General features: G+C 35.6%; 2 protein-coding genes and 1 long non-coding RNA gene across 5 annotated transcripts in view; 1 reads left to right on the top strand and 2 right to left on the bottom strand.

The window, feature by feature from the left end:
- The window catches only part of LOC119484008 (multidrug resistance-associated protein 4-like), a 221,378-nt gene extending 206,248 nt beyond the window's left edge, over nt 1-15,130 (bottom strand). Inside the window, exons 1-5 of the mRNA XM_037762564.1 lie at nt 15,118-15,130; nt 14,796-14,915; nt 14,582-14,673; nt 14,055-14,227; nt 13,607-13,664 (exon numbers count right to left, since the gene is read on the bottom strand). Of these exons, the coding sequence (XP_037618492.1) occupies nt 13,607-13,664; nt 14,055-14,227; nt 14,582-14,673; nt 14,796-14,915; nt 15,118-15,130 (456 nt within the window). The remainder of the gene's footprint in view (nt 1-13,606; nt 13,665-14,054; nt 14,228-14,581; nt 14,674-14,795; nt 14,916-15,117) is intronic.
- Nucleotides 76-1,745, top strand: LOC119483583. Its single transcript, XR_005205737.1, has 2 exons — nt 76-152; nt 1,551-1,745. It is a non-coding gene; the product is annotated as an uncharacterized LOC119483583 (long non-coding RNA).
- Nucleotides 15,131-15,832: 702 nt separating the features above from the next.
- LOC119483570 (cystic fibrosis transmembrane conductance regulator-like) lies at nt 15,833-18,577 on the bottom strand. 3 transcript variants are annotated; one of them, XM_037761804.1, is made up of 6 exons: nt 18,531-18,577; nt 17,089-17,208; nt 16,875-16,985; nt 16,346-16,518; nt 16,202-16,265; nt 15,892-15,955 (listed from the first exon to the last, which is right to left on the bottom strand). In XM_037761804.1, the coding sequence occupies exons 1-6, from the start codon at nt 18,541-18,543 to the stop codon at nt 15,942-15,944; spliced, it is 495 nt and encodes a 164-aa protein (XP_037617732.1). In that variant the 5' UTR covers nt 18,544-18,577; the 3' UTR covers nt 15,892-15,941. The 3 variants fall into 3 exon arrangements, with proteins under 3 accessions (XP_037617733.1, XP_037617732.1, XP_037617731.1); XM_037761803.1 differs by lacking the exon at nt 18,531-18,577 and adding an exon at nt 18,282-18,395; XM_037761805.1 differs by lacking the exons at nt 16,202-16,265; nt 18,531-18,577 and adding an exon at nt 18,282-18,395 and having other exon boundaries at nt 15,833-15,955.
- Between the last annotated feature and the right edge of the window lie 4,219 nt (nt 18,578-22,796).

Raw genomic sequence — 22,796 nt, 5'->3', positions numbered from 1 at the left:
AAAGCCTATTCTTCTTATTAAAGACTTTATTCATTTTACTCGTGGCTCAGGTAGTAAAATGCATTTCTTTAACATCTCTACCGTGTCTCTGCAGGACAGATGAGCTGATCCCTCATCGTCTCAACACCATCATAGACAGCGACAGGATACCGGTGAGTCCTCTTACTCATAGATTCTAGAAAACTGTACTTGTTTATCATCATAAAGGTCATAGTATGTCAATTAAATTTAGGTTTGGCATTAATTCACACATGTGCTATGGTATAGTATGTCATATAAAAAGTCATAGTAAAGTATGCCATAAAAAAGTCATTAAGTATGCATATATAAAAATGTCATAAAAAGTCATAGTATAGTATTTAAAAAAAATAGTCCTACTTGTATAGTAAAATAGTCATCGTGTCAAAAAGAAATTATAAAAAAACATGGTATAGTATGTCGCAAAAAAAACATAAAAAGTCATAGTATAGTATGTCGAAAAAATAGTCATGGTATAGTATGTCGGAAAAAATTATAGTATACTATGTCGAAAAAAATAAATACTATAGTATGTAAAAAAAATGTCATATAGTATGTCGAAAAATAGCCATAGTATAGTATGTAAAAAAAAGTCATAGTATAGTATGTCAAAAAATATTCATAATACAGTATGTAAAAACAAATCATAAAAATGTCATAGTATAGTATTTCCAAAAATTGTCACAGTATAGTATGTAAAAACAATCATTAAAAAGTCATAGTATAGTATGTCAGAAAAATAGTCATAGTATATGTAGTATAGTATGTAAAAACGATCATAAAAAAGTCATATAGTATTTAAAAATAAATAGTCCTACTACAGTATGTCCAAAAAAGTAAAAAAAAAAAAAAATGTCATGGTATAGTATGTCAAAAGAAATTATTAAAAAAAACAAACATACAAATTCATAGAATAGTATGTAAAAAAAAAATAGCCATAATATAGTATGTCAAAACAATAATTAAAAAGTCATAGTATAGTATGTCAAAAAATAGTCAGTATAGTATGTAAAAATAAATCATAAAAAAGTCATAGTTTAGTATTTTTTTAAAAATAGTCCTACTACAGTATGTCCAAAAAAAGTTTTAAAAAAAAGTCATGTCATAGTATGTCAAAGAAAAATTATAAAATAAACCCATTGTATAGTATGTCGCAAAAAAACACTATAAAAAGTAATAGAATAGTATGTAAAAAAAAAATGGCCATGATATAGTATTTCAAAAAAATCATTAAAAAGTTATAGTATATTATGTTAAAAACAGTCATAGTATAGTATGTCAAAATATAGTCAAAATACAGTATGTAAACAAAGTAATTAAAGTCAGAGTATAGTACACGTTTCCTGTGTATTTGTAGAAGTTACTCTATAACTGTAATCATAGTAGTTGTTGTTGTAGAAGCTTTTTTATAACTGTAATCATAGTTGTTGTTGTAGTATTTGTAGAAGTTATTCTATAACTGTTGTTTTAGGCTCTGATGTTTGTGAATGTGATGCAATTCTCATGTCTTCCTTCTCTTCTTTTCTCCCCAGATGAGTGCAGAGTCTTCTGACCACAACTGAGGATGACGGACTTTCTTCATCCACGTCTTCTTCTTCTGCTGAATGAATGCAGACGGTGTACCCAGAAGGGTCGGAGGGGGTCATGCAGGAGAAATGCAGGGGTTTTGCAGGGATTTTTCACTAAATAAACACGAAGGAAAAAAAAAAAAAAAAAAAAAAAAAAAACGCATTTTTGTGTTTCATAACCTCTCTGTGTTATGTCTCCGAAAGCCCAGGAGGAGACGCACGTCTCATACTCCCTTCGGTACCTGACACTTACGCCCCCACTACCCCGGGGATTCGAACTCTAGTTCTTGTGTAACCACACAACCATCCAAACCGAATGTTCCACCACCAACCCATCAATGCCAAGCACACTTGGACTGTTCTCCTGGTAACTTTGTCTTCGTCATTGTGGAAGTTAGATCTCAAAACTCACATTATAAGGATCGAACCCACAACCTCCAGTCTTCTAACCCAGCTTCTATCACTCTGAGCTATTGGTCTTAACACTCTTATCTAATGTTTTTGGTCTTATTTGACTCTTCATTTAGGATGTTGGCCCTTAAAACTTACTTTACTGCGTTTCATAAGGATCGAACCCACAACCTCCAGTCTTCTAACCCAGCTTCTATCACTCTGAGCTATCGGTCTTAACACTCTTATGTATTGTTTTTGGTCTTATTTGACTTCTTCATTTAGGATGTTGGACCTTAAAACTTACCAGTGCAATACATAAGGATTGAACCCACAACCTTCAGTATCCCAACCCAGTATCCATCACTCTGAACTATATGACCTGATACACTGGAGTAGTGTTTCTTTATATACTTGACCTATTTTTTGTGTAAGTTAGACCTCAAAAGTCACTGCTCCTCATAAGAATCGAACCCATAACCTCCAGTATTCCAACTCAGCTTCTATCACCCTGAGCTATCTGTCATAACACAAGTGATGCATTTCTTGGTGTGTTTGACTTCTTCATTTAGGATGTTGGACCTTAAAAATTACTGCACCTTATAAGGATCGAACCCACAACCTCCAGTCTTCTAACCCAGCTTCTATCACTCTGAGCTAGCAGTCTTAACACTCTTATGTATTGTTTTTAGTCTTATTTGACTTCTACATTTAGGATGTTGGTCCTTAAAACTTACCAGTGTAATACATAAGGATTGAACCCACAACCTTCAGTATCCCAACCCGGTATCCATCACTCTGAACTATATGACCTGATACACTGGAATAGTGTTTCTTTATATACTTGACCTATTTTTTGTGTAAGTTAGACCTCAAAAGTCACTGCTCCTCATAAGAATCGAACCCATAACCTCCAGTATTCCAACTCAGCTTCTATCACCCTGAGCTATCTGTCATAACACAAGTGATGCATTTCTTGGTGTGTTTGACTTCTTCATTTAGGATGTTGGCCCTTAAAAATTACTGCACCTTATAAGGATTGAACCCACAACCTCCTGTTTTCAAACCAGTCTTCTATCACACTGAGCTATCTGCTCAGATACACTTCATCATTATTTCGTTGCATCTTTGACTTCATTTTGGATGTTAGACCTCAAAATTCACTGCACCACATAAGGATCGAACCTATAACCTCAGGTCTTAGGACCTGCTCACCTGAGGTTATCGAGTAGCAGTCATATCAGTCCTTTATCCCGGTGAGCTATTCCTGAGTTGAACATTTTTTTTTCGTTCTCATATTTGTTGTTCACACTACCGCATATCAGCATATCATCAGCATAGCTGTTGTTAAAGCCCACACACTGTGAAACACTCTACCTGTTCAGATCAGACTTGTTTGCATTTTATTCTATTGTTGTTGTTGTTGGTTTTATCTGCTGTATTTTCTGAAAAGCACGTTGTAACCTTATATTGTATTGTATTATTGTGTATTATTGTATTATATTGTAACCTAATATACATAAAACTCATTTTTATTGTTACTGACAGCAGAAACTCAACACATCTGACTCAAAACGTGTCTGTTCTGACTGCACCTTGGCTCATAAAATAAAATAATTTAGAACAAAACACATCTTTCTCTGTCTCTTATTGATTGTTGCTAAATGTGAAGCAATTCAGCATATTATTTTATTAAATAGTACATATTTTATATCCAAATTGTGCAAATAAATAAAATTAAACAAACAAACACCCCTGTGCTCCACTCCATTTAGTACAGTCTGGTTCCCTCCTGTATTAAGTAAATTGGATTCTTCCACTTCCTGTTTGTCAGTCGGACCTTTGATTGGGAGGCACCGGTGCGCATGCTTCAAACAGGTGAGACTAAAACAATTACAAACAAACCAACAACAACAACAATCACTAACCAGGGATGCAAACAACTCAACTTGACATGTTTAAACGACGAGCGTCTTCATTGTTTGACAAATATTAGTAAAATAACTGATAACAGAACTCAGTAAGAGTTGCATTGATTGATTGATTGAATGTTTGCACAGACCGGAAACAGCTGTGGGAACTTGGTGATTAGGCACTTTGAAATCCGACCTACTTTATTTGAATGCAGTGTAAATGTGTTTTTATATGTATCAAAACATAGAACATCAAACCACATCGAACCACTAGTGCAGCAGATACAAACTCAAAAGATCACACCAACAAAAGCCTATTGTTCTTATTAAAGACTTTATTCATTTTACTCGTGGCTCAGGTAGTAAAATGCATTTCTTTAACATCTCTACTGTGTCTCTGCAGGACAGATGAGCTGATCCCTCATCGTCTCAACACCATCATAGACAGCGACAGGATACCGGTGAGTCCTCTTACTCATACATTCTAGAAAACTGTACTTGTTTATCATCATAAAGGTCATAGTATGTCAATTAAATTTAGGTTTGGCATTAATGCACACATGTGCTATGGTATAGTATGTCATATAAAAAGTCATAGTAAAGTATGCCATAAAAAAGTCATTAAGTATGCATATATAAAAATGTCATAAAAAGTCATAGTATAGTATTTAAAAAAAATAGTCCTACTTGTATAGTAAAATAGTCATCGTGTCAAAAAGAAATTATAAAAAAACATGGTATAGTATGTCGCAAAAAAACATAAAAAGTCATAGTATAGTATGTCGAAAAAATAGTCATGGTATAGTATGTCGGAAAAAATTATAGTATACTATGTCGAAAAAAATAAATACTATAGTATGTAAAAAAAATGTCATATAGTATGTCGAAAAATAGCCATAGTATAGTATGTAAAAAAAAGTCATAGTATAGTATGTCAAAAAATATTCATAATACAGTATGTAAAAACAAATCATAAAAATGTCATAGTATAGTATTTCCAAAAATTGTCACAGTATAGTATGTAAAAACAATCATTAAAAAGTCATAGTATAGTATGTCAGAAAAATAGTCATAGTATATGTAGTATAGTATGTAAAAACGATCATAAAAAAGTCATATAGTATTTAAAAATAAATAGTCCTACTACAGTATGTCCAAAAAAGTAAAAAAAAAAAAAAATGTCATGGTATAGTATGTCAAAAGAAATTATTAAAAAAAACAAACATACAAATTCATAGAATAGTATGTAAAAAAAAATAGCCATAATATAGTATGTCAAAACAATAATTAAAAAGTCATAGTATAGTATGTCAAAAAATAGTCAGTATAGTATGTAAAAATAAATCATAAAAAAGTCATAGTTTAGTATTTTTTTAAAAATAGTCCTACTACAGTATGTCCAAAAAAAGTTTTAAAAAAAAGTTATGTCATAGTATGTCAAAGAAAAATTATAAAATAAACCCATTGTATAGTATGTCGCAAAAAAACACTATAAAAAGTAATAGAATAGTATGTAAAAAAAAAATGGCCATGATATAGTATTTCAAAAAAATCATTAAAAAGTTATAGTATATTATGTTAAAAACAGTCATAGTATAGTATGTCAAAATATAGTCAAAATACAGTATGTAAACAAAGTCATTAAAGTCAGAGTATAGTACACGTTTCCTGTGTATTTGTAGAAGTTACTCTATAACTGTAATCATAGTAGTTGTTGTTGTAGAAGCTTTTTTAGAACTGTAATCATAGTTGTTGTTGTTGTTGTAGTATTTGTAGAAGTTATTCTATAACTGTTGTTTTAGGCTCTGATGTTTGTGAATGTGATGCAAATCTCATGTCTTCCTTCTCTTCTTTTCTCCCCAGATGAGTGCAGTCTTCTGACCACAACTGAGGATGACGGACTTTCTTCAACCACGTCTTCATCGTCTTCTTCTTCTTCTTCTGCTGAATGAATGCAGACGGTGTACCCAGAAGGGTCGGAGGGGGTCATGCAGGAGAAATGCAGGGGTTTTGCAGGGATTTTTCACTAAATAAACACGGAAAAAAAAAAAAAAAATACGCATTTTTGTGTTTCATAACCTCTCCGTGCTATGTCTCCGAAAGCCCAGGAGGAGACGCACGTCTCATACTCCCTTCGGTACCTGACACTTACGCCCCCACTACCCCGGGGATTCGAACTCTAGTTCTTGTGTAACCACACAACCATCCAAACCGAATGTTCCGCCACCAACCCATCAATGCCAAGCACACTTGGACTGTTCTCCTGGTAACTTTGTCTTCGTCATTGTGGAAGTTAGATCTCAAAACTCACATTATAAGGATCGAACCCACAACCTCCAGTCTTCTAACCCAGCTTCTATCACTCTGAGCTATTGGTCTTAACACTCTTATCTAATGTTTTTGGTCTTATTTGACTCTTCATTTAGGATGTTGGCCCTTAAAACTTACTTTACTGCGTTTCATAAGGATCGAACCCACAACCTCCAGTCTTCTAACCCAGCTTCTATCACTCTGAGCTAGCAGTCTTAACACTCTTATGTATTGTTTTTGGTCTTATTTGACTTCTACATTTAGGATGTTGGTCCTTAAAACTTACCAGTGCAATACATAAGGATTGAACCCACAACCTTCAGTATCCCAACCCGGTATCCATCACTCTGAACTATATGACCTGATACACTGGAATAGTGTTTCTTTATATACTTGACCTATTTTTTGTGTAAGTTAGACCTCAAAAGTCACTGCTCCTCATAAGAATCGAACCCATAACCTCCAGTATTCCAACTCAGCTTCTATCACCCTGAGCTATCTGTCATAACACAAGTGATGCATTTCTTGGTGTGTTTGACTTCTTCATTTAGGATGTTGGCCCTTAAAAATTACTGCACCTTATAAGGATCGAACCCACAACCTCCTGTTTTCAAACCAGTCTTCTATCACACTGAGCTATCTGCTCAGATACACTTCATCATTATTTCGTTGCATCTTTGACTTCATTTTGGATGTTAGACCTCAAAATTCATTGAACCACATAAGGATCGAACCTATAACCTCAGGTCTTAGGACCTGCTCACCTGAGGTTATCGAGTAGCAGTCATATCAGTCCTTTATCCCGGTGAGCTATTCCTGAGTTGAACATTTTTTTTTCGTTCTCATATTTGTTGTTCACACTACCGCATATCAGCATATCATCAGCATAGCTGTTGTTAAAGCCCACACACTGTGAAACGCTCTACCTGTTCAGATCAGACTTGTTTGCATTTTATTCTATTGTTGTTGTTGTTGATTTTATCTGCTGTATTTTCTGAAAAGCACTTTGTAACCTTATATTGTATTGTATTATTGTGTATTATTGTATTATATTGTAACCTAATTTACATAAAACTCATTTTTATTGTTACTGACAGCAGAAACTCAACACATCTGACTCAAAACGTGTCTGTTCTGACTGCACCTTGGCTCATAAAATAAAATAATTTAGAACAAAACACATCTTTCTCTGTCTCTTATTGATTGTTGCTAAATGTGAAGCAATTCAGCATATTTGCTGCAGTTGATGTTCTTGCATGATTCTTGCAATTTGCAATAATGGTTGTAGAAAAACTTTCATCCTCAAAACTTTGGAGTAAGAAGACACTTACGTCCCCCCCGTTTATTGTCCAGGTGATGGAGGGAGTAACAAAATCAATTTTAAACCCAGGCATGAGAGAGACTGGCCACAGGATTGTGTGCAAAACAATTATACAATTTATTAACAAAAAATGATGAAAAGTGTACAAACACCAATGGAAAACTACTTTCTAACAGAAAGTGTGATGTAATTATACAATAAAACAAATAAGGCAATAACCAATCTGCAAGCACTCAAATTAAAGCTCCTGCTCAATAGAGGCAGCGAAAAATCAGGGAGTACTCAACTTAAAGGGACTGTTTGTAACTTCTTACACGTATAAATCAATTGACTTAACGGCCACAGGTGTCGCTGTTAACAAGCATTTCTGATTCTTACAAACAACTGCACAAGGGAGGAAGGGCAGCACCTGAGAGACACAGGAGAGAAAAAAAACAACACAACCTGCACGTCACTGCAGGAAACAACACTTTAGAAAGTAACTTTACTTCGCAATTGTGCCAAAGAATTACATATTTTAATAGATCTTGAAGATATTGTCTAGCCCTAACCCCAACGCAAGCAAATAAGAGACAGAGAAACCCTCACCCTAACCCTAACTCTTTCTTGGGTTAGGGTTAGGGTTAGGGTTGGGATTATGGTTTCTCTTTCTCTTATTTGCTTGGAGAGAAAATAAGCACAATATCTTCAAGATGTACTAAAATATGTAATTTTTTGACCTACTATACTATGACTTTTTTTTCACAATTGTGAAGTAAAGTTACTTTCTAAAGTGTTGTTACGTGCAGTGGTAGGTTGTGTTGTTTTTTTTCTCTCCTTGTGCAGCTGTGAGGGACGACCGGTCGAGGCAGATGGCCGCCGACCCAGAGCCCGGTTCTGCTCTCTGTTTCTACCCGCTAAACGGGGAGGTTTTCCTGGCCACAGCGCACTCCGGTGCAATGCTCTTGGTGGGATCTCTTGTTGGGTCTCTAAACTATAGAGTACGGTCTAAGACCTGCTCTATATATAAAGCGTCTCGAGATACCCTCTGTTATGATTTGACGCTATAAAAAAATTAATTGAATTGAATTGAATGAGGAGAAGTGCCCAAGCTGAAAGTAGTTTTTTTTATTATTTATTTTATTGTATAATTACATCACACTTTCTGTTAGAAAGTAGTTTTTCGTTGGTGTTTGTAAACTTTTCATAATTTTTTTAATAAATTGTATAATTGTTTTCCACACAATCCTGTGGCCAGTCTCTCTCATTCCTGGGTTTAAAATGTATTTTGTTACTCCCTCCATCACCTGGACCCTAAACGGGGGGGACATAACAAGTGTCTTCTTAATCCAAAGTTTTGAGGATGAAAGTTTTTCTAGTACCATTATTGCAAATTGCAAGAATCATGCAAGTACATCAACTACAGCAAATATGCTGAATTGCTTTAAATTTAGCAACAATCGATAAGTGACAGAGAAAGATGTGTTTTGTTCTAAATTATTTTATTTTAAGAGTCAAGGCGCAGTCAGAACAGATGTGTTTTTAGTAAGATGTGTTGAGTTTCTGCTGTCAATAACAATAAAAATGAATTTTATCTATATTATGTTACAATATAATACAATAATACACAATAATACAATACAATGTAAGGTTACAAAGTGCTTTTCAGAAAATACAGCAGATAAAACCAACAACAACAACAATAGAATAAAATGCAAACAACAGTCTGATCTGAACAGGTAGAGCGTTCCACGGTGTGTGGGCTCTAACAACAGCTATGCTGATGATATGCTGATGTCTAAAAGTCTCAAGCGAAAAGATCAATCCCGGCTCCCCTGTCCAGCTCGCCAGTCCTGAGATTCTCCAAGTTTTCTCCTCGGTAGTGTGAACAACAAATATGAGAACGAAAAAAAAATGTTCAGCTCAGGAATAGCTCACCAGGATAAAGAGCTGATATGACTGCTACTCGATAACCTCCGGTGAGCTGGTCTCCTGAGGTTATAGGTTCGATCCTTATGTGGTGCAGTGAATTTTGAGGTCTAACATCCAAAATGAAGTCAAACATCCGACAAAACAATGATGAAGTGTATCTGAGCAGATAGCTCAGTGTGATAGAAGACTGGTTTGAAAACAGGAGGTTGTGGGTTCAATCCTTATAAGGTGCAGTAATTTTTAAGGTCCAACATCCTAAATGAAGAAGTCAAACACACCAAGAAATGCATTGCTTGTGTTATGACAGATAGCTCAGGGTGATAGAAGATGAGTTGGAATACTGGAGGTTATGGGTTCGATTCTTATGAGGAGCAGTGAGTTTTGAGGTCTAACTTACACAAAAAAGAAGTCAAATATACAAAGAAACACTATTCTAGTGTATCAGGTCATATAGCTCAGAGTGATGGATACCGGGTTGGGATACTGAAGGTTGTGGGTTCAATCCTTATGTATTGCACTGGTAAGTTTTAAGGTCCAACATCCTAAATGAAGAAGTCAAACACACCAAGAAATGCATCGCTTGTGTTATGACAGATAGCTCAGGGTGATAGAAGATGAGTTGGAATACTGGAGGTTATGGGTTCGATTCTTATGAGGAGCAGTGAGTTTTGAGGTCTAACTTACACAAAAAAGAAGTCAAATATACAAAGAAACACTATTCTAGTGTATCAGGTCATATAGCTCAGAGTGATGGATACCGGGTTGGGATACTGAAGGTTGTGGGTTCAATCCTTATGTATTGCACTGGTAAGTTTTAAGGTCCAACATCCTAAATGAAGAAGTCAAATAAGACCAAAAACAATACATAAGAGTGTTAAGACCGATAGCTCAGAGTGATAGAAGCTGGGTTAGAAGACTGGAGGTTGTGGGTTCGATCCTTATGAAACGCAGTAAAGTAAGTTTTAAGGGCCAACATCCTAAATGAAGAGTCAAATAAGACCAAAAACATTAGATAAGAGTGTTAAGACCAATAGCTCAGAGTGATAGAAGCTGGGTTAGAAGACTGGAGGTTGTGGGTTCGATCCTTATAATGTGAGTTTTGAGATCTAACTTCCACAATGACGAAGACAAAGTTACCAGGAGAACAGTCCAAGTGTGCTTGGCATTGATGGGTTGGTGGCGGAACATTCGGTTTTGGATGGTTGTGTGGTTACACAAGAACTAGAGTTCGAATCCCCGGGGTAGTGGGGGCGTAAGTGTCAGGTACCGAAGGGAGTATGAGACGTGCGTCTCCTCCTGGGCTTTCGGAGACATAGAACAGAGAGGTTATGAAACACAAAAATGCGTTTTTTTTTGGTTTTTTTTTCCGTGTTTATTTAGTGAAAAATCCCTGCAAAACCCCTGCATTTCTCCTGCATGACCCCCTCCGACCCTTCTGGGTACACCGTCTGCATTCATTCAGCAGAAGAAGACGATGAAGACGTGGTTGAAGAAAGTCCGTCATCCTCAGTTGTGGTCAGAAGACTGCACTCATCTGGGGAGAAAAGAAGAGAAGGAAGACATGAGATTTGCATCACATTCACAAACATCAGAGCCTAAAACAACAGTTATAGAGTAACTTCTACAAATACTACAACAACAACTATGATTACAGTTATAAAAAAGCTTCTACAACAACAACTACTATGATTACAGTTATAGAGTAACTTCTACAAATACTACAACAACAACAACCATGATCACATTCATAGAGTAACTTCTATAAATACTACGACAACAACAACCATGATCACATTCATAGAGTAACTTCTATAAATACTACGACAACAACAACCATGATCACATTCATAGAGTAACTTCTACAAATACTCGCACAGGAAAAGCGTACTATACTCTGACTTTAATGACTTTGTTTACATACTATACTATGACATTTTTATGATTGTTTTTTACATACTACATTATGACTATTTTTCGACATACTATACTATGGCTTTTTTTTTTTTTACATAATATTTATTACTTAACATGTTTTTTTTGTGACATACTATACTATTTTGTTTTTAATATATATTTTTTTAAATACTATACTATAACTTTTTGTTTTTTTTCTCTTTTTTGGACATACTCTAGTAGGACTATTTTTTTAAAATACTATACTATGACTTTTTTATGATTTCTTTGACATACTCTACTACGACTATTTTTCGACATACAGTACTATTAATTTTTTTTCGACATATTATACCATGACTTTTTTTCAACATATTATACAATGACTTTTAATGATTTTTTTTACATACTTTATGACTATATTTTTTGACATACTATACTATGACTTTTTAATGATTGTTTTTACATACTATATTATGGCTATTTTATTTTACTTACTATTCTTTTTTTTAATGATTTTTTTTGCGACATACTATACTATGTTTTTTTTATAATTATTTTTGACATACTGTTGTAGGACTATTTTTTTTAAATACTACACTATCCCTATTTCTTTGACATACTATACTATGACTTTTTATGATTTTTTTGACATACTATATGACTATATTTTTTGACATGCTATACTATGACTTTTTAAGGATTTTTTTCCACATACTGTACTATGACTATTTTTTCGACATACTATACTATGACTTTTTAATGATTGTTTTTACATACTATATTATGGCTATTTTTTTTTTTCATACTATTCTTTTACTTTTTTTTGCGACATATTATACTGTTTTTTTTTATAATTATTTTTGACATACTGTTGTAGGACTATTTTTTTAAATACATTCTATGACTTTTTATGATTTTTTTGACATAATATACTATGACTTTTTTTTCTCCGACACACTATACTATGACTTTTTTATGAATTATTTCAACATACTATACTATGACTGTTTTTTATTTTTGCGACATATTATATTATTCCTTTTTTTGACATACTATACTATGACTTTTTTACACATACTGTACTATGACTTTTTATTACATACTATATTATGATTTTTTATGACCCAGACGGGACTCCCGGACGGGACTCAACCATCAAGACTTAACAATAAATTAAAATTTGTATATTTTATAAAACTTATGACATTTTATGGCATATTATACCATGTCTTTTTATGACATATTATACCATGACTTTTTATATGGTATACTTTTGTATATGACATTTTTATGGCATACTATACTGGGACTTTTTTTATGGAATTCGGTACTATGACATACTATACTGTGACTATTTATGACATTTTTTGACATAATAAATTATGGCTATTTTTTTAAAACTTTTTTTGGACATACTGTAGTAGGATTATTTTCTTAAAATACTATACTATGACTTTTTTGACATACTATACTTTGATTATTTTTCGACACACTACACCATGACTTTTTTATGAATTATTTCAACATACCATACTATGATTATTTTTTTGACATACTATACTATTAATTTTTTTTCAACATACTACACTATGACTTTTTAATGATTTTTTTGACATACTATATGACTATTTTTTTGACATACTACACTATGACTTTTTATGACATTTTTATATGTATAATAAACTATGACTTTTTTATGGCATACTTTACTATGACTTTTTATATGAGTAGTCTTTGTATTAACTGTGTTCCTTCAATTATCCTTTATTCATTTTATTCCTTTTGTTTTATCATTTATTGAATTATTTTCTGTTAGTAGTACGGTAAAGTAGTTAGTCAAATAAACATTTAATTTTATTAAGAACTTGGTTACTTGATTTGTGTGTATATAAACAACTAAAATCACTGTTCACCATGCCCAAGAACTCCATAGCAACCCTGAGGTTATGAGACTCAATTGATTAATATGAAATTTTGAAGTTTTCCCTGTTTTGTTTTTTTTCAAAATTGGGTGCCGTCCTAAATGAAATAATTGAATTGAATATAAGGGTGAATTGTGATTGCTGACTGTCATCACTCTCCTTCACATTTTACGACAATTCATGGGTTTATGATTCCTAATTTTGAGTTATTAGTTATAGATCCATATTTTGATATTAAGTAATGATTGATTACTAATCTGCTCTATGCAATAACGCTACATGACTTCATGACATACTATGACCTTTATGATGATAAACAAGTAGTCTTTTCTAGAATCTATGAGTAAGAGGACTCACCGGTATCCTGTCGCTGTCTATGATGGTGTTGAGACGATGAGGGATCAGCTCATCTGTCCTGCAGAGACACGGTAGAGATGTTAAAGAAATGCATTTTACTACCTGAGCCACGAGTAAAATGAATAAAGTCTTTGATAAGAACAATAGGCTTTTGTTGGTGTGATCTTTTGAGTTTGTAACTGCTGCACTAGTGGTTCGATGTGGTTTGGTGTTCTATGTTTTGATACAGTTTTAATTACCAGATGAAAAATGCCTCCCTTTTCTAACATGCAGATCATAACTACGTCTAAAAGCACCAACATACTTGCTTTCGCTGCACGTTTGCTACAGCAGGACCAGCAGCTACAGCAGGAAGCTTTGAAGACAAACTAATAGGAGGAATAAAAACGGAGTACACAGTACTACTGCATGCATTTTTTGCCAATGAGGTGAGTTGTGTCAGCAGTACCTGGGGTCCACGTTGGCCGTGGCCTCGTGGATGACCAGGATGCGGTTCTTCCTCAGGATGGCTCTGGCCAGACACACCAGCTGCCTCTGGCCCACGCTGAAGGTGGAGCCTGACTCGGCCAGAACCGTCTCGAACTGCCCGGGCAGCTCCTCCTCCGCGGACTTCAGCTGCACCTGCAGGGAACACCGAGTGAGAGATTACCTGACGCACACCACAATGAGAGCAAGAAGCTCAACTGTTGGAGTGTGCTGATTGGATACTGATCTCCTCCAGAGCCTTCCTTATATTCTAAATATAGCATACACTTAAACTGATAGAGATTTTGTTCATGTTTCTAAAATGCGTTTTGCTGCCGGCCCCGTCCACAGCAGTGCATTGCTTTGCTCCTGTGCTGGTACTCCTGTCTGATTCTCCAAACTCCATCTACTGTAGATAACACACTGACTATGGAGAAGAACCTCATACAACCCCACTTCAAAACAACCAAACTATCACTTTAATATTAAAAGATTAAAATTCTTCCTTACGGTCTCTGAGCAGCAGGCAGCCAAAGGTGGTGACGGTAACAAAGATGGAGCAGATGCCGTGGAGACGGACAGCGAACCAGCGAGAGGTGGTCAGCAACAGGAACCAGGCCTCTGTAAGGACAAGGACATAGATTATAGACACTGCACTGACGCAGCTCACAAACGCTTCATATTGATGAGCAGTGAATGTAAAGGTGCTGAGGCTGAGGAGAACCTGAGTGCAGGTCCTGCTGGGCATCGAAGGCTTTCTGGAACCTCTCCTCTGCTCCAAAGGCTCGGATGGTCCACAGGCCCTGAAGAGACGACGACAGGTGGGAGAACACTGGACTCCGAGCTGCAGGACACATGAAAAAAAAGCCATTTCAAATCACTAATATCACACACATTATGGTTGTTGTCATCTGATTCAACACATTTCACAAGTGTCCAGCCTGCATACTGTACATCAGTCAATCCCAAAGACATTTTAATAGGATCACCAAATACATTTGCAGAATTTCTTCCATAAGCTTTTAATATTTATATCTGCAGTCCACCTGTGAGCCACATGAGGGACTCAGGACCGCCGTCAGGCGGGGGGCGAAGGGTAAGGGTATGACTTTATTATGACATACCATGACATTTTTATGGCATACTATAATATAGCATACTATAGTATGACATTTTTGTGACATACTATATTATGACATTTAATGACAAACTATACTATAGCGTACTCTACTGTGACTTTTTTATGGAATTCTGTACTATGACATACTATACGATTACTATTTATGACATTTTTATATACATACTAAATCATGACTTTTTTATGATATTTTTGACATATTATACTATGACTTTATCATTTATTGAATTATTTTCTGTTAGTAGTACGGTAAAGTAGTTAGTCAAATAACCATTTCATTTTATTAAGAACTTGGTTACTTGATTTGTGTGTTTATAAACAACTAAAATCACTGTTCACCATGCGCAAGAACTCAATGAGACTCAATTGATTAATATGAAATTTTGAAGTTTTCCCTGTTTTGTTTTTTTTCAAAATTGGGTGCCGTCCTAAATGAAATAATTGAATTGAATATAAGGGTGAATTGTGATTGCTGACTGTCATCACTCTCCTTCACATTTTACGACAATTCATGGGTTTATGATTCCTAATTTTGAGTTATTAGTTATAGATCCATATTTTGATATTAAGTAATGATTGATTACTAATCTGCTCTATGCAATAACGCTACATGACTTCATGACATACTATGACCTTTATGATGATAAACAAGTAGTCTTTTCTAGAATCTATGAGTAAGAGGACTCACCGGTATCCTGTCGCTGTCTATGATGGTGTTGAGACGATGAGGGATCAGCTCATCTGTCCTGCAGAGACACGGTAGAGATGTTAAAGAAATGCATTTTACTACCTGAGCCACGAGTAAAATGAATAAAGTCTTTGATAAGAACAATAGGCTTTTGTTGGTGTGATCTTTTGAGTTTGTATCTGCTGCACTAGTGGTTCGATGTGGTTTGGTGTTCTATGTTTTGATACAGTTCTAATTACCAGATGAAAAATGCCTCCCTTTTCTAACATGCAGATCAGAGCTACGTCTAAAAGCACCAACATACTTGCTTTCACTGCACGTTTGCTACAGCAGGACCAGCAGCTACAGCAGGAAGCTTTGAAGACAAACTAATAGGAGGAATAAAAACGGAGTACACAGTACTACTGCATGCATTTTTTGCCAATGAGGTGAGTTGTGTCAACAGTACCTGGGGTCCACGTTGGCCGTGGCCTCGTGGATGACCAGGATGCGGTTCTTCCTCAGGATGGCACTGGCCAGACACACCAGCTGCCTCTGGCCCACGCTGAAGGTGGAGCCCGACTCGGCCAGAACCGTCTCCAACTGCCCGGGCAGCTCCTCCTCCGCGGACTTCAGCTGCACCTGCAGGGAACACCGAGTGAGTGACTGCCTGACGCACACCACAATGAGAGCAAGAAGCTCAACTGTTGGAGTGTGCTGATTGGATACTGATCTCCTCCAGAGCCTTCCTTATATTCTAAATATAGCATACACTTAAACTGATAGAGATTTTGTTCATGTTTCTAAAATGCGTTTTGCTGCCGGCCCCGTCCACAGCAGTGCATTGCTTTGCTCCCGTGCTGGTACTCCTGTCTGCTTCTCTCCAAACTCCATCTACTGTAGATAACACACTGACTATGGAGAAGAACCTCATACAACCCCACTTCAAAACACCCAAACTATCACTTTAATATTAAAAGATTAAAAGTGTTCCTTACGGTCTCTGAGCAGCAGGCAGCCAAAGGTGGTGACGGTAACAAAGATGGAGCAGATGCCGTGGAGACGGACAGCGAACCAGCGAGAGGTGGTCAGCAACAGGAACCAGGCCTCTGTAAGGACAAGGACATAGATTATAGACACTGCACTGACGCAGCTCACAAACGCTTCATATTGATGAGCAGTGAATGTAAAGGTGCTGAGGCTGAGGAGAACCTGAGTGCAGGTCCTGCTGGGCATTGAAGGCTTTCTGGAACCTCTCCTCTGCTCCAAAGGCTCGGATGGTCCACAGGCCCTGAAGAGACGACGACAGGTGGGAGAACACTGGACTCCGAGCTGCAGGACACATGAAAAAAAAAAAGCCATTTCAAATCACTATTATCACACACATTATGGTTGTTGTCATCTGATTCAACACATTTCACAAGTGTCCAGCCTGCATACTGTACATCAGTCAATCCCAAAGACATTTTAATAGGATCACCAAATACATTTGCAGAATTTATTCCATAAGCTTTTAATATTTATATCTGCAGTCCACCTGTGAGCCACATGAGGGACTCAGGACCGCCGTCAGGCGGGGGCGAAGGGTAAAGCTGTCCCCGGGCACAAGGTCGGGGGGGGGGGGCCATGCAAAGGTCTATCTTTTTACAGTGAACATCTTTGTGTCAGATATCTTTGTACAGTGAATATATTTGTGTTGTCTATCATTGTACAGTGAATATATTTGTGTTGTTTATCATTGTACAGTGAATATATTTGTGTCACATATCATTGTACAGTGAATATATTTGTGTTGTCTATCATTGTACAGTGAATATCTTTGTGTCACATATCTTTGTACAGTGAATATCTTTGTAAATATGCCGCCCACCCCACACTGTACAAAGATATATGACACAAAGATATTCACTTTGAATGGGTTGATTTATGTAATTCAAGACTATATGCAAATTTAATAATAAACTAAAATCAAATACAATAAGCACAATAACAAATAAATGTACAGAACACAATAAACTGAAATAATTTTAGTGAATTTAAAACATTGTTACGTAATACTATACTTTGTCTATTTCTGTTTTTTTAACATACTATATTATGATATTTTTAACATACTATACTATGATATTTTTAACATACTATATTATGATATTTTTAACATACTATATTATGATATTTTTAACATACTATACTATGATATTTTTAACATACTATATTATGATATTTTTAACATACTATACTATGATATTTTTAACATACTATATTATGATATTTTTAACATACTATACTATGATATTTTTAACATATTGTACTATGATATAATTTATGTAATTCAAGACTGTTTAGGGACCCCATTATGCAGAAATATTCAAATATACCATTTTAGAATAAAAACACATTTATACTGCATTCAAATAAAGTAGGTCGGATTTCAAAGTGCCTAATCACCAAGTTCCCACAGCTGTTTCCGGTCTGTGCAAACATTCATTCAATCAATCAATGCAACTCTCACTGAGTTCTGTTATCAGTTATTTTACTAATATTTGTCAAACAATGAAGACGCTCGTCGTTTAAACATGTCAAGTTGAGTTGTTTGCATCCCTGGTTAGTGATTGTTGTTGTTGTTGGTTTGTTTGTAATTGTTTTAGTCTCACCTGTTTGAAGCATGCGCTCCGGTGCCTCCCAATCAAAGGTCCGACTGACAAACAGGAAGTGGAAGAATCCAATTTACTTAATACAGGAGGGAACCAGACTGTACTAAATGGAGTGGAGCACAGGGGTGTTTGTTTGTTTAATTTTATTTATTTGCACAATTTGGATATAAAATATGTACTATTTAATAAAATAATATGCTGAATTGCTTCACATTTAGCAACAATCAATAAGAGACAGAGAAAGATGTGTTTTGTTCTAAATTATTTTATTTTATGAGCCAAGGTGCAGTCAGAACAGACACGTTTTGAGTCAGATGTGTTGAGTTTCTGCTGTCAGTAACAATAAAAATGAGTTTTATGTATATTAGGTTACAATATAATACAATAATACACAATAATACAATACAATATAAGGTTACAACGTGCTTTTCAGAAAATACAGCAGATAAAACCAACAACAACAACAATAGAATAAAATGCAAACAACAGTCTGATCTGAACAGGTAGAGTGTTTCACAGTGTGTGGGCTTTAACAACAGCTATGCTGATGATATGCTGATATGCGGTAGTGTGAACAACAAATATGAGAACGAAAAAAAAATGTTCAACTCAGGAATAGCTCACCGGGATAAAGGACTGATATGACTGCTACTCGATAACCTCAGGTGAGCAGGTCCTAAGACCTGAGGTTATAGGTTCGATCCTTATGTGGTGCAGTGAATTTTGAGGTCTAACATCCAAAATGAAGTCAAAGATGCAACGAAATAATGATGAAGTGTATCTGAGCAGATAGCTCAGTGTGATAGAAGATTGGTTTGAAAACAGGAGGTTGTGGGTTCAATCCTTATAGGGTGACATCTTTTGGGGTTGTTATCTCCTTACTGTGTGTATAAAAATAAATAAATAAATAAAAATAATAAAATATGTATTTTTAATAATAAAAAAATAAATTAAAAAAGAATATAATGTATTTAATGCCAGTGGTGGAAGAAGTATTCAGATCTACTTAAGTAAAAGTACTAATACCACACTGTGAAAATACTCAAGTAAAAGTACAACAGTAACAGCATCAAAATATACTTAAAGTACCAACAATAAAAGTAGTAATCACAAGTTAAATTTAACAAAACAGTATCCAACAGTATTCTCTTTAACCAAATAGTTATCTGGGTCTCACAGCTGGAAGCAGCTTGTATTGTGCTACTCATCCACCCACAGGTGGCCTTGATTTCCTCTGACAATAAAAGTAGGAAAACTGCAGCTAAAGAGATATAAAACACCATCTTCCTTCTCACAATAATGTGTAATTGTCGCTTGGCATCATTGGGATGAATTTGACCCCTAGATTGTTTGTTTATTTGACCCAAATGTACCAACTCTACAGCTGTTAGTTGAAGTTAGCTGTAGGTTAATCCATGTGGCCTTTCAGCCTCTGACTGACCTCATATCTCTCAACAAACTCCAGATGTTTCCATCCTGTCTCTCTCTCTGTCTCCTTCTTGTCCTCTAAACGTCTTAATGAAGCAGCTTTATTCATATTAACTACTGAAGATCATGATGCTCACACATCATCTCCTTCTTTGGTGTTTATTGGAGGTTGGCAAACCAGTTTATAGGTGCATTACCTGCATCTACTGGATTGGAGTGTGGAGCAGGAGATTGGCAGGAAAAAATAAATTAAATTAAAATAAATAAAAAAATACAAATTAATAATTATTAATAATGCATTCATTTGTTCATCACATTAATGTTGCAGCTGGTAAAGGTGGAGCTCATTTTAATGACTTTATATACTGCTGGGTAAATGAATCTATAATAATACATCATCATTTATTAGATGATTATATTTTGCATTAATAATCTGAATCTGTGAAGTAACTAAATCTGTAATATTTCACTCTGATATGAGGTGGATTAAAAGTATAAAGTAGCAGAATAAATAAATACTCAAGTAACTTACAAGTACTTCAAATTTGTACTTGACTAATGTACTTTCCACCATTATAAACTGACACGTGTCCCTTTCAATCTTAACTGCACAGCACATTTCATCTTTACAAATGACAAGATATCTACATCTATTATCTTATTTTCATAAATCATGTTTCTTTTAATGTGCACTACAGGGAATATCAATCAACCTGGTGTTAGTTTATTGAGGAATATTTGCTGTATTGCTGTTAATATTCCTCCTCTTCTTCTTCTTCTTCTTGGATTTAAGGACTTATGATTCCCTCCTTGTTTGCGTTGATTGGCAGGTGTCCATTGAAATGCAGCTGAAAGAGCTTCCTGTCCACACTCTGCCAGCCACAAAGCCTGCGAGTGACCCAGGTAAATGTCAGGACACCTTGCAAAATGGCTTTTTGTTCCACCAGAGGAGGCTCGGAAAGGTTTGAGCCATTATTTCACCCCATAAAGTGGAGATTTTCAGGGTTCACCGGGCATTTTGACACTCTTTTCCCCCTCTCAAAGTCTGAGACAGCACTCTGGAGAATACACTTTACACTTCAAAAACAACCTCCTTATTTAACGACTTTCACTTCCAATTAAGGCACAAATAACACCTAATAATGATAAATTAAATTACCTTTCCTCCCCCATATCAATGTTTGAACTTTTACTTGCTTGCAACAGGTCGATGTGATTAATTTCTCAGTTAATTATCATCTTATTTACCTTAATTATAAGCTGAATAAGTGAGGGTTTGCCATGCTGTTGTAGTCCCAGAGCTCTTACTCACACTTCTAATTAAAACCAAAACCATACCAAGCTTTGAAAGAGCATCATGTAGAGAAGAATTACAGAAAATACTTAATAATTGAACATGGAAATGAATAAATACCATATGAATTTGCAAGTTTTTTGCAGAGGCTAAACAAATACAGATGTTCTGGGGTAATTTGGAGTCGAACAAGATCAATTTGTTGTACATGGATCAGAAAATTCCCTTTGAATTAAGAAAAAGAAATGGAGAAAGACAGTAATCGTCCTCACACTTTTCAATTAGTGTGCAAACAGACACCTCGGCGTGGCTGGCATCACCATCCTAAACCCTCCAGAGGAAAAAAAGGAGCATTAGCGGTCATATGCCAACCAGATTTGTCCCATTATTCATTACAATTAATTGCTTCCCCGTACTCCCGGCCTTTTCCCAGGGAGGCAGCACACCGCGGACGTCTCCGCCGCTGCAGATTGTAATATGAGCGAAGGACTTAAAGCTGTCATTCAAATCTCACTGTGACCTTTCAGGAGAAAAGGCTGTTTTTCACCCAGTTTGCATGAAGCAGACTGGATAGTGTTCAGTGTGTGTGTGCGTGTACTTCTATACTTGTGAGAACCAATGTGAGTGAGGATATTTTTACCAGGTGCAACCCGACCCAACAGGTAACACTTCATAGGACACTAAATCCACCTGCATCATTATTATATATAAATAACAAACTAATTTAACTTACAGTAGCTGTTGTTTTTCACAACAACAATAGAGGTCAGCAGTGAGGCAGGAGATATAGTCAGATTAAAGTCAAATTAAAGTAGTTAAACACTCACTACATAGTCCATAAGTGAAATAAGTGTTGCCTTAATTAATCCCCTTCATTTTGCTGCATCATTTTCAGCACTTTGACAACAAAAAAACATCAAATTAAACAAATGAAACAGACTTTTTCATACAGTAAACATCCGTCGTGTTCACAGACTGTCACATCACCTCTCTGCTGTTATGACGCCAGCTATGGATGATGCTCACATAAGACACACAAACAAAAGCTTTGCAAGCAACCAGATACATTTAATTAGATAATTGCTTCTTTTTTCTTTTTTTTTAAACCTGAAGACCGGCTCACAGTATTATTACAGTATGTGGAATATGAGTCTCTTTGAGGCTGGATAAAGCTGTAATTTCATCCAGAGAAGACAATCAAACATCGGGGATGAGGATTTAAGTCGTGCTGCCCATGAGCTATTCTTGACGGGGCGTTTGTTGGCAGTTTGAAGGGTCTGAATCCCCCAGGAGACCACACACTGATGCACACACACAAAAACAGTGATGGTACATGGGAGGAAACCTTGTGGAATGATTCTGTTTACTGCATAAGTCCATGTAAAGAAATCTCAGTTAGTGATGAATATAAATCATAATATGAAGGCAATAAGGAAGCACACATACTTCTTTTACAATATAAAACCTTCACCAGAGGATGGACATACTGCCATGTTGGAGGAAAACTATTTTATAAAGACGTGGGAGCTCCTAACAGGAAAATA

The sequence above is a fragment of the Sebastes umbrosus genome, chromosome 24, assembly GCF_015220745.1.
Source record: "Sebastes umbrosus isolate fSebUmb1 chromosome 24, fSebUmb1.pri, whole genome shotgun sequence".
Taxonomy (NCBI): Eukaryota; Metazoa; Chordata; class Actinopteri; order Perciformes; family Sebastidae; genus Sebastes; species Sebastes umbrosus.
The sequence above is the reverse complement of the archived record's forward strand: the minus strand, read 5'-3'. Positions and strand labels throughout refer to the sequence as shown.

Coding starts and splice junctions, on each gene's coding strand:
- LOC119483570 (XM_037761803.1), bottom strand. CDS start 18,360: ATGTTTGCACAGACCGGAAACAGCTGTGGGAACTTGGTGATTAGGCAC. Junction 17,209..18,281: donor ACCTACTTTATTTGAATGCA/GTATAAATGTGT, acceptor TGTGTCCTGCAG/CTCGGAGTCCAGTGTTCTCC. Junction 16,986..17,088: donor CCAGCAGGACCTGCACTCAG/GTTCTCCTCAGC, acceptor TTGTCCTTACAG/AGGCCTGGTTCCTGTTGCTG.